Genomic DNA, 12,230 nt, shown 5'->3' with positions numbered 1-12,230 from the left:
GAATGATTAAAAAAATCATCCCTTTTTTGCCTCTTGAATCTCGTAAAACAGTAGTCCATGCTTTAATAACATCTCATTTGGACTACGCAAATAGTCTGTACGTGGGGGCTCCAGCATATCTCATCAATCGTTTGCAGTTAGTACAGAATTCGGCGGCTAGGCTGATCTGCAACACTCCTTACCGCCATTCTATTTCACCTTATCTGACTAAGCTGCACTGGTTACCAGTGAGATATCGCATCCAATTCAAAGCTCTAGTTCTTGCCTTCAGAGCTCTCAATGGTCGAGGCCCTGCATATTTAAGGCACAGACTTAGGTTTACCCAGGCGTCTCGGGATCTGAGATCTAACCATCTTCGCCTTATGTTCTGCCCTCGATTCCGCCTGGCACGTATTGGTGGCAGGGCTTTTGCCGTGGCCACCTCCAGGCTGTGGAATCTATTACCGATGGAACTCAGATTCTTGTCTTCTGAGTCTATATTTCGTAGGATACTGAAGACCTGGTTTTTCTCTCGCCTCTAATCTTATCTTTTTCCCAGTTTTCCCCTCCCTGACTTTCTTATTTTTCCTGTTGTCAGCGCCGGGACACCTCCGTCGGGGGTAGCTGCGCGCTTTATAAACTCCTAAATAAATAAATGAAATATTGACTTTGCCTATGTCTTTAAGCTGTGCTGAACAGACGTCTGCAGCATATTGAAACGTTATTTTAAAGAAGTGTCATAAGCATTTTTGTTACCTTATGTATGACCAAGAAAGCATTATATACAACTGAACGACCATATTAAAAAAGTATTTACAATAAATAATGTCTTGGCTGTAGCATGAAGCAGAGCAAGCTCAGCAGTGAGGCGTGTCCTTGGGGGGAGATGCTGCAGCCCAGGATGCCTGGTTGTGATGAAAGGCAGAGCAGGCCTGTACAGCCAGGGGTGTCCAGCACAGACTGCATGGATTTGCCAAGAGGCGCAGCAGGCCCCGAAGTGAGACGGGTCCTTAGAGGTGTGTCCCAGTATAGGACGCCTGGCAGTAATAAAGGTAAGAGCAGGCCCTGCAGTGGCACATGCCCGTAGAGGGATATCCCAGTAAAGGGTGCCTGGCAGTGATAAAGGTCAGAGCAGGCCCTGCAGTGATACGTGCCCTTGTATGGATGTCCCACTTCCGGATGCCTGGCAGTTATGAAAGTCAGGGCAGGCCTTGCAGTGGCACCTATCCTTGGAGAATGCCCCACCGCAGCACGCCTGGCAGTGATAAAGGCCAGCGCAGGCCATGCAGTGACACGTGTTCTGATCCCCGGCACAGAGCATCTGACAGTGGCACCAAGCAGGCGCTGCACAAGGCAGAATAAGCTATGCAGTTGGGTTGCCCTACCCACCGCTGGGCATTTACCAGAGGAGAGCGCAAGTTCTGATGCGAGGTACAGCCTTGGACCGTGTGCCCTGGCAGAGAGCGCGTGACGGGCAGTGGCGCAGAGCAGGCATGAGGCATCTCCGAGGAGGTGTGCCCCAGTAGAGGACAGCTGGCAGTGACAAAGGGCAAAGCTGGACCTACTGTGGCACGTGTCCATGGCAGGCTGCCTCAGGCGAAGGGTGCCCCAGTACATGTCGCCTGGTTGTATTTGTAAATGTAGGCAACAGCACTAAAGGACAGTGAAATATCACACGCACGTTCAAAAAATGTATGTAAATGTGTCTAAGGACAGTGTAGGTTCACGTGCTGTCTAATAGTATACCCGCAGCAGAGGCAGTGAAATATCACCACCCACTTCTTGAGAAATGTTTACTCCCAGAGCGTTTTGCTCTCGGGAGACAAGCGCAGGCACGCTAATTAAAACCAGATGCCCCCTGTGCACGCTGCTGGCTCTCGAGAGCAAAACGCTCTGGGAGTAATCATTTCACAAGAAGCTGGGACCTCCGCACACCTTTGGCCAATTGTGTACTAAAGCCAGACGCAAAGGCCAATGGCGTGTGAGCCCCACATGCACGAGATTTTAGCAAAGCTGAACTGATTGCAAGAGGTCGTTTTCCTAGGGCAGCGCATGCGCTGCGCTAGGCTCGACCTAAAAAGTAGTGGTGTACCTGCAATTCTCTTCCAACTCAAGTTGATGGTATCCCTTCTTCAAGTCAAGACAGGAAAAGACTTTGGTGCCATTCAGATGCATAATCATGTCCGCTATGTGTGGACCAGGATATTTTTCTCTCTCAATCACTTGGTTGGCCTGGTGCATATCAACGCAGATGCTCACTGCAACCTCACTGTCCTTTTTTGGCACCACCACTATGGGTGAAGCCTATGGTGTAGGACCAGTGGAACGCTCTATGATTTCATGCTTCAACAGCTTCTTGCAAGTGGAAAGCGACTCTGCAGTGTCGCTGGGCAACAGGGCGAATGTCCTCATTGATGTGAAGTCACACTTTCATTGTCTTGAGCCTGCTTAGGCCGTGAAATAATGATGAGAACTGATTCACAACTTCAGATTGAGTGTGGTGGTTGTGATTGAGAGCTATCAGTCCCTTGTCAGCAGCGGTGGCAAAACTGAACTGAACACTGAACAAAGCTCCTTGAAGAATATGGATTGTCACTTGCACAGATACTGATTTATGTTTCAATGTCGCAGTGAATGAAACTTGACTCTGCAATGAATAAGGAGCAGCCTATTGTATATTTTCATGGTTGATGGGTTGATGCGTGCCACAAGAGATAGGCTGTTGAACTTTTTGACATGCATGATGTTAATCAAAGCACCACTGTCTATAATAAATGTTATGGGGCCACCGTTGACCTTTATTGCGATTTTGGGGCAATGTCCAAATGAATTCCGTTGTTTAGTTTGGTGGTTTGCTTTTGTCATCATTTCTCCCATGCAAGCAGTCAAACCCACAAGTGCCTGCCATTCCTCAATCAATGCCATCAACGCACATCCATCTTATGCACTGCGGATTGACGATGATGTCAATGAGCCTTTGTAGGATGAACTTGACGATGACTGACTTTGTCTGGTTTCTACTGGCAACTGATGTTGCCTTTTGGCTTTGCGGGCGTGGTGACAATGCTTTTGGAACCTTCTGGTGTCCATTTTCTCTTTTCGCTGACATGTAGTTGATTTCTCCTTTGCTTGGCAAACTGTTATGAAGCCATTCTCTTTGCCGCAATCTTTACACATTTGTCCTATGGCTGGAGATTTCCCTACATTTGGAAATGAAAACTCACATCACAAGCACAATTTTGTCTTCTTTGGAGAGGTTGATTTGCCTGAATCTACCTTGTGCTTGCTTTTCATGATCAATGCTGATTCACGATTTGCTATTCCAGCTTCCATGTCAGCGGCTTATTAATCTGCTCTTTCTTTGGTCCTTGCAGCCATTAGCACTATCTCAAGCTGAACGTCTCTCTCAACATGCATGTTCTGAGAGTCTGAGAGACAGCCATCGATGATTTGGAGACGTATTGCCTCTTTATCATTGAATTCACTAAACTTGCAGTGTTTGATAAGCACATCAAGTCTTTCAACAAACTCATCTATTGTATCACCAGCTTGCTGTCAAGCTTGATTGAAAATTTACTTTTCATAGTCGCCATTCGGCATTGGATTGAACACCCTTGATTTGACGGTATGATACTGAACCAGCTTGCAATATTTTCTTCAGCACTTCTTTTAGTCCACAACCGGCAAGGTTATTCAAATATTTAGTGATTTGTTTATCATCTCCTTCTTCTAAAGCATCTATGAAATCATCAAATGTCTTGATCCATGCAGTCCACCTGGTGCCAATATTCTGCTTCATCGCAGTGTCAAATGGTGGTGGTTTCAGTAACACAGCTCCATCATACTTGACACTCTTCTCTACTGACGTTGAGAGTATATGCTGTTCAGATGGCGGCAGCTGCTCTTCTAGGTCAGTACCTTCTGCAAGTACTGGCCTTGTGCTTGAGTCATCGCGCTCGATCACATCCACTAGGCGCCATTGTCTTCTTTGATGGTAAGGGACAATTTCATCTCTTGCACTTGTTTGTCACTGCTTTTAGCTTTTTTACATTGTACCTAGTTGTGGCTGCCTTTAGCGTTTCACTTTGTATTGATGATGGCCCTGTGTTATGCTGCGGAGTAGTATATTTTCTTTTGGCCTTACCAGTGGGTTTTTGGCTTGCTTTTAAACTGTGCTCCTCTGCAGGGCCTTCAACTTCTTTGATGGTGTTTGTGGGCTGGAGTGGGGCTTTGTTTCCACACATGCCACCTTCGAACAGCTTCTCATCGAAGTGAGCGCATGTGGCACACTCAAGGAGCTTTCTGTAACATTGCAAACTTCCAGGGAGAGCAGTCTTGTTTCTTTGGTGCAAAGATCCCGCACTCATCGCCAGTTGTAGCATCCTGCCAAGTCTGGGAGCATGCAAATGACTACGCCAAACACAGAGCTCTGGACTGTATGTCTTTATTCTTTCTCATACAATCACACACTGTTCTCTGATTACGTCATAATTAATAAAACCACAGCTTAACACCTCCCAGCAAGTTACACACTTCCTCTGTTGAGTTTGCCCTGAATCGCAAGGATCCTAGCACAAATGGTCTCATGCCACAACATCACCTCCAATAGGACAGAAAAAGTGGAAGGTGCACTCGTTGCGAAGTTAATCAATCAGGCCATTTATGTCCAAAATACTTCTTTTATTAAGTTAATCATAAAACTGGCACACAGCCAACGCGTTTTGTTCCCAGTTGCCAGAGGGTACTTTGTCAGGGCTCATCAATATCCAGCTAAAAAATCGATATAAGTTGTATGGTGGAAAGGTGTGAACCTCCGAAAACGCAATCAACCTCAAATAAGAAGTGGACATGTGTTGCAGGATCTCCAACCCAAGAATACCGGGTTCCAAATATCCAAGATTTATTTAAAATACACATGGGTCCATTGACCGCTTACTCTTCAGGGACTTATTAGTTAATGGTTCTCGGTGTGCGGCCTGTACAAAACGACGATATTGCGTAACAGCAGACTTCTTTAACATTGTTGCTTTCAGCGGCGTCGCCCCACTGCTTTGAGCAATGGAAAGGAAATATAAAATGTAAATAACTTTCAGTTATTATCATTTTATGTTCCCTTCCTTTGCAGGTGGGTGGGTGGGGCTGCTCTGCTCTCCTCACGGAGCAGAATAGGGGAGGAGTGGTTTGCCCACTCCTAAGTGTGCAGTGACTGTTTGGTCAGCCCTCTCGGGCCGCCAAACCAGTCATGCGCACTTTCCCAGTTCTCCATGCAGGCTGCATTACAGCCTGCATGGAGAACAAATCCAGGATCTCATTCCCTCGTTGAGCGTCCAACCAGGACGCTCAAAACCAATCACAACGCTGCGTTGCAGCGTTGTGATTGGTCAGGGGAGCCTGCGTGTTTACCAATCACAATGCTGCATGCAGTGTTGGGATTGGTCAAGGGAGCCTTGCTGTTGTTCCTGGCTTCCTGTCCCATGCCAAAAGGAGAGAGCAGGAGCAAGGAGCAGAAACGCAACGGCGGTAATGGTGGTTAGTTAAGTGTGTAATTTTTTATTTTAAAAATGTTTTGTTTTTAATTGCGCTACCTTGCGCTTGCGCTCGCGCCCACACGCCCCTTCCCCCTGCGCCTGTTCCCATCTGCCCACCTGCGAGTCATGCCGGCCGCGACCTGTTGCTATGTTCATGGACACGGTCAAAGGTTTAGGTTCTCATGAAATCCACACAAAAGAGAATTAAGGAAAAGTGTCTGGTTTGTCCTTTAAGGAATGTGATATGATCAGAACAAAGATGCAGCATTTGGAAATGTGTCAAAGTTCATTGTATCAGGTCATGGAAAGATACAGCCTAAAGAGAAAAGTTAATTCAAGCATCTTTAAACTCATATTCCATTTAGTGTAAAACTCCTAATTAATGTTAAAAGGCATTATAAAATCACTCAAATATATCATATAAACACATTCTATAATGTTTGTCAGTGATTATATCACATAAATGCGCAACTCTGATTATGGCCTAATACTACATTTTCAAAATAGCAACGTGTAAAATAATTTCTTTAAGCATTTGATCAAAATCATGTCCATAACCCTAAAATCTACATTGTATTAGGCATCTATATTAAACATTTCTTAGCTCTAACATGTAACATAAAGGTCTTGCACCTATATATGTTGTCAAGTCATTCTGCAAGTTTTCATGTTTCATCTTTACAACATCTTAGTTAGAAATGTAAGTAATTAGTTATAAATTCATATAAAAATCACTATTTGTATTGACATTACCATTCTCTAACTAACCAAGCACACTTTTGCAGTGCTGAATGGTTCAACTTTACCCATTTTCAGTATTGTTTTCCGGCACGCGTGCAAGGTGCACATTTGAATTTCATTGTCGTTCTTTAGTGGTTTTGTCTTAATCAGAAAAATCTTTAATGGCGCTCCAACACTCATAAGTGCACTGAACCCATCCAAATGTCTCACTTAAGCAATCTGAAAACTTAGCAGTTAGGCAACCCTTCATCCACCCATGTACTCACCTGTTTATCCAAGCACTAGCCCATCCATGCACTCACTCAGTTACCAATTCATCTACTTCACTCACCAATCAATGAAGAATCATTCCCGTTATAAAAAAATAACCAGTCCTAATGGCTTTGTCAGTCTTGTTGAACTTCAGCATAATTCACTATGTATTTAAATTAAAAAAAAAACAAAAAAACTACATGACCCCAGCGTAAGATCCTTTTAAAGACACCCTGGCGGTCAAAATGCAAGGTTTCCAAGGGACAGCATCCTGCCGAAACCTTGCATTATTATTGGCTGCCAATGTGACTTTTCAGTCACGTACATACTTCAAATTCTTCATACTATGGGACCAAAAAGATTAGCTGTGTGACGCCAAACTTAGAGACAACGAAACAAAGGTAGGACAAGCTGATCGGCCGGGCTCAGGAAGTAGTGTGCGCCTGCGCAATGCTTTCCCCAGAGAGGAGTCCCTGGAACTGTCTCTGTTGCTAATGATGGCGTCCCGCAGACAGTGGCGGACTGTGCTCCTCGTATTCTGTCTCGTGGTGCTCACGCGGCAGCGCTCCATGGGAAAGAGGAGCGACGTGCAGCAGATCACAGACGGCAATTGGCGCCAGATCTTGGAGGGCGAGTGGATGGTGGAATTGTAAGGGCTTGGAGGGAAGTGGGCACACGCACCGCCCGGGCGTCCATATCTGCACGAGTGGGTGTGGCTGTGTGTATGTGGCAGATAGCCTGACCCCTGGGACAGACCTGGGCGCAGTGAGCAGGTCCCAAAGGTGTCTGTACTCTAAGCAGGGTCGTTAATTTTGTTGCTCATTTCCAGGTGACGGGTTTTAGTCCAGGGGACGCACACAGGCGTAAACCCTCTTATCTGCCTCCCCTGATGGGGCGATCCCTTTAGTGACACGCCTTAGCACAGCTCCCTTTGAGGTAACTACGAGAAAAGCCTGTAGCAGCTACTTCGGCAATCTGGTGACAACAGCGATTCTGAGCCCCCAGAAGAGGTGGCTAATAAGACAACCCTGTACTCCGGGCCACTGGAATTATGCGGCAGAGGAAGTGCAAAATTTGCAGCAGGGTTGGCTAAATTATGTGGCAAGAAAAGGCAAATCACGTGGCGTGATGTAGCTCATTTTGTCATAGTAATACTTAATCATTTTGTAGTTTTTTTCGAGTGGCAACACTTGGTAAAAATGTCACCTCGTTAGTACCGGTTTAAAAACGAAATAGAGCAATAAACAACTGAACGATGACAGCAAGTCCACCTCTAATGAAGGGTCTTTCACTGGTCGGGAACACTTGTCACCTTTTTTTTAAAATAACATTTGACTCGTTTGTGCTGGAAACTATTTTATGTTGTTAAAATCTACAGATTACGCAGTAGCTAAAGGATTATCTGTCAAATGCGACAATTTCATAATTATGCGTATGCAGCAGCTAAAGACTTAAGTGGCAAATGCGACTATTCCATAATTATGCGAAAAACACCGCCCTGTACAATCACGTAATTCCAGTGTTCTGTAACTGTACCTCTTGACCAGTTAGAGATGTAAAGAATATCCTTTTAATGAAATACTGCTTCAGCTTTAATATTTTTAGAATATTTTTGATTGTTTCAATATTTATAATGGCCTTATTACTCAAACCAATCAAGGTAAATGGTTCCCTGGCTTGTTTCACAGTGGATATGTTCTTACCTCCTTGAATCCCCCCCCCCCTCTCCCCCCCACACATACCTTTGCCTCACCAAATGCCCTTACAGTGTCATGCAAAACCTGTGCACTGTTATTCAAACCAATTACAACCTGAGTTGGCGCAGTTTATTGCACTACTGACTTCAAAAATGCCTTTTTTTAAATCTTGTTCGTTGTTATAATTTTCCATGTGTTGAGCAACTCAATTGTGAAGTTTCCGTCCCTTTGAACAATCCCACGTCTTCATAATGACAGTCTCAAAGTTACATTATTGTTTCTACCTGCAACAGTTTTGCTGTCTGAGAATCTTCTTTACTTATGATTGCTATTTTAAAACTTGAAAGCCCAATACGTTATTTAGTCTTTTTGTGTTTCGAAAATTCAATGCATTGTTTACTTTTATTTCAAATTGTCAGACTGTAGAGTGTGAGTAGGATGTTAAAACTTCTTTGATGTAAATGGACTTCGTCAGTTTTTTTCTACACTTAAAGAAAGTAGAATATAAGCCATTGGTATCTGTTTAGCCTACAAGAGGGAGTCTAAGATATTACTTCAGCTTATTTTGCTGACCTTTTTCTTTTTTTCTTTTTCTTTTTTTTTTTCTTTTTTAAATTTAATTCAAAGAGAAATGTTGACTCTCTTATTAAAACAGTTAACAGGATTGGTGCAAATGATCAGGACTGTTTGACTCTACAGGAGTCTTAGACCTAGGCCAATTAAATGAAACTTTATCAAGACAAAATTCAAGAAAAAAACGTAAAGGTCTATTAAAAATGTAGGATAATTACAGATCAAAACCAAATAATGCAAGAGGATCAACATAAGGTAAACCTTCTAAGTTAACAAGAAGCCAAAACCAAGGTATAGTGTAGCAAGAGGTCTGATATAGTCTGCCTCAACAGAATACACAAAAAGCTAGTATAAAGTATGTTAACACACTGACACAGTCTGCTGCATAAAACTTAAGCCAAAAGACAGGCACATTTCCAAAAAAAACTACGTCTTTTGTAGGGTTTTAGGTAGAAAAGCCACACCCTCGACATGGCGTGAAATGACATGGGGAATGGATAACAATAGGGCTGGATTAACAAATATACATGTGAATTAGCCAATAACTGCCCGCATGCACAAGATACATCAAATAAATTAATCTACTAACCACCTGCTTTGCTGCATATTCATGTTTTGTGTATTTAGGAAATGTAGAAAATATCAGTGCTTTTATTTAACTTAACAAACAACAACACGTTTAAAGCATGAATGGCTCTCTCCTTCGAGCCTATTCAAAGGGTCTTGAATATTGAAACAGGAAGACCCCATACATGGCATCTTCCAGTGTAGGCAAATTAATACAATTGTTTCATTAACTGACACTGTGGAAAGAGCTATTTCACATATTTTTCTAAAATGGAAAAGCAACAGAGGCATGCATGTAGAAATGCTTGTTCATGTAAAATACATGTGCATTTCTTTCTGCAGATATTATTCCATGTCAATGCAAGCTGGCTGTGGCCCAGTCATGTCAACTTAAGTGAATTTAAATTAAGCATTGTCTGATTATTAGAAACACCTACAGATGTAAATGGCTCCAATTGTGCCCCCTTACCTTTTACCATGTGATACCTTAAATCTAATTGTGCATGCTCAGTTGTAATTTATGACCTTTGACAAAAGTTTTTTTTTATTTAAGTACTTGTTGTATACATGCTTGGTTGTATGTGTACATTTTGCACTCTGCATGCATAAAGCTTCAGGTATGATGGGCTTGGCCACATTTATTTTTTCACCAGACTGAAGACTTTCAGAGCTAATGTTTCTGCAGCCCCCCCCCCCACCCTTTCCCATCAATTTTCAGATTGCCAAAGCCCATTCAGTTATTTCCAACTTCTACCCATTGTTTTTGATCCAATGATGATGTACAAAAATACATCCTTCCTGCAGTATCATACACTGAGTACCAGGAAACCTTTAACACTGTTGCATTGGTATTCTTTCTAGCCTCATTTTCTTTTGAAGGAGCCATGTCTTTCTTGACTTGCACAAGTTCCCAAATTGTTTGACATTTCTGCAATTTTATCAGAATCTCACCTGAGAAAAAATGAATTGACAATGTCAACATTTGTTCTGGAATAATATTGTGTATTATTATTGAGTCATTGTATCCTCTAACAGTATGGCCTGATTTAAATTTTCATGTTCTTGCTGAGTTTCAAAGTCGACCATTCATTTTATGTCAATGAATTGCTTTACTAAGTAGTCGGTGGCAGCCCATTTAGAAGGATTTTAAATAAACAGGCAAGCATTTATATTTTGGGCTTACTTAACTAAAGGAAAAGAGGCAAATAAGGTGCTCTGCACCATTTAACATTAGGAACGCTCTTATTTTTAAAGCATCTTGCCAAAAACGTCCAAAAATGTGATAAAGGCTCTACGGAATCCAAAAAGTATATTTCAATAACCTGCAGAAGTGTTTCACTGAAGAACATACATCATGTTATATCAGTGTATTGAGAAGTATTTATTTTCCTCCAAAATGAACGTAGAAACTTTCATGCCTCCGACGACCCTAACAGCAATACCAATATCTAAGAGGCAGGTCATTAGTCCTGTGTACCTCTCTGGGTCACCTAAATTGTCATTTTACATGGATAACATTATAATTTATTAGAGCAAATAAAAGAGAAGGTTTTGTACAGCCCACATCCTGAACTGATGTATTTCAAAGTAATATTATATGTGATATTGAAGAAAGAGGAGGTGAAATGAAATAAAACAATTGCATAGGATTGCACAATTTGGCCAAGTGGGGAAGCTGGGATTGATTCTAGGTTTTCTGGTTTCACATTATGCAACTCTGTTTCATTCCAAATCAAGTTACTTCCTATTTACACTTAACTCTCGCAAGGTAGCAGAAGTACAATGAGAAGGCTTACCCCAAGGTGCAGTAGATGGATGGGGATTCAGATACAGCATAACCCAGTATTTGTAAATCTATGACTCTTCTAGACACTAGGGTCTTCATTTAGAGGGCAGTATGGAATGAACCACTCAAAATAACTCCCTGTCTGTGCTTCACTTACCTTATGCCCACCTTACACCCCCCAAAAAATCTCCCCTCCCACCCTGCTGGCATCAATGTAGCCCTTGGGCACACCACACATCATACATTTTGCCCCCTGGGAAAACGTTTGTGAGTACCCATGAGCTAGGCTGGCACAGGATATCCAACCACCCTCTTCCCACAGTAAGAGTCTCAACAGATTTACTTAGTAGAGACGTAGTCTGAATGTACCCTTCCCCCTGTAGCCCACTTTCCATTTCAGTTTATTCTCGTGTACAGACTAGTGTACAGACTACTCAATCCCAACAAAACACCCAAGGTACACCTAAGCACATCTACATGTCCCATGTGAAAAGTTAAATTTTCAATTCTATTGCATTACCACGTGAGACTCAGCCACTGAATACCCCAGTAAGTTGGTCCCAAATCACTTTATATCTTCAACACACCACAGTGGTAATAGAAATATCAACACACATCTTATTTTCATCTGATTCGAATTTGAGACAATTGCGTATAAATCCCCCTATGTCGGATGTATCCCTTGTCTATTCTGATCATTATTTCTATAGATGACGCACACACTATACCCCCTTTTATGATCATTTCATAGCTGACTGGAAAAATGAACTAGCGCCAAATAACCACCAACATTGGTTGGCTTTTCATCACAGGGTTAAAAAAAAAAAAAGACTTCCGCTTTCCATATTTTTATTAGTGTTTTTTACTTTTCATTTCTCATCTGTGTATTTATTCCTAATTCGTGAAAACCCTCCTTTTACACTCTAGAAATGCTAATTTCCATTCTGCTTCAGACTGTAGTAGTATTTGGCCAGTTTTTGATTTCATAAAGCTATCTGTCTACCTTAATTCGGACTGCAAGACATGGAAAGGTGTTTAACTATTTGTAATGTCGCACTGATTTCCGAACCACGGTCTATATTGATCTAGTGCTGGATTTCAAAACGA

At 42.3% G+C, this 12,230-nt stretch overlaps 1 protein-coding gene across 1 annotated transcript in view; it reads left to right on the top strand.

Annotated features, from left to right (window-relative positions):
* Positions 1-6,948: 6,948 nt before the first annotated feature.
* TMX1 (thioredoxin related transmembrane protein 1) overlaps positions 6,949-12,230 on the top strand; it is a 67,221-nt gene continuing 61,939 nt past the window's right edge. The window contains exon 1 of the mRNA XM_085626963.1: positions 6,949-7,149. Within this exon, the coding sequence (XP_085483089.1) occupies positions 6,995-7,149 (155 nt within the window). The 5' untranslated portion in view covers positions 6,949-6,994. The remainder of the gene's footprint in view (positions 7,150-12,230) is intronic.

The sequence above is a fragment of the Triturus cristatus genome, chromosome 9 (genome assembly GCF_964204655.1).
Source record: "Triturus cristatus chromosome 9, aTriCri1.1, whole genome shotgun sequence".
NCBI lineage: Eukaryota > Metazoa > Chordata > Amphibia > Caudata > Salamandridae > Triturus > Triturus cristatus.
The sequence above is the reverse complement of the archived record's forward strand: the minus strand, read 5'-3'. Positions and strand labels throughout refer to the sequence as shown.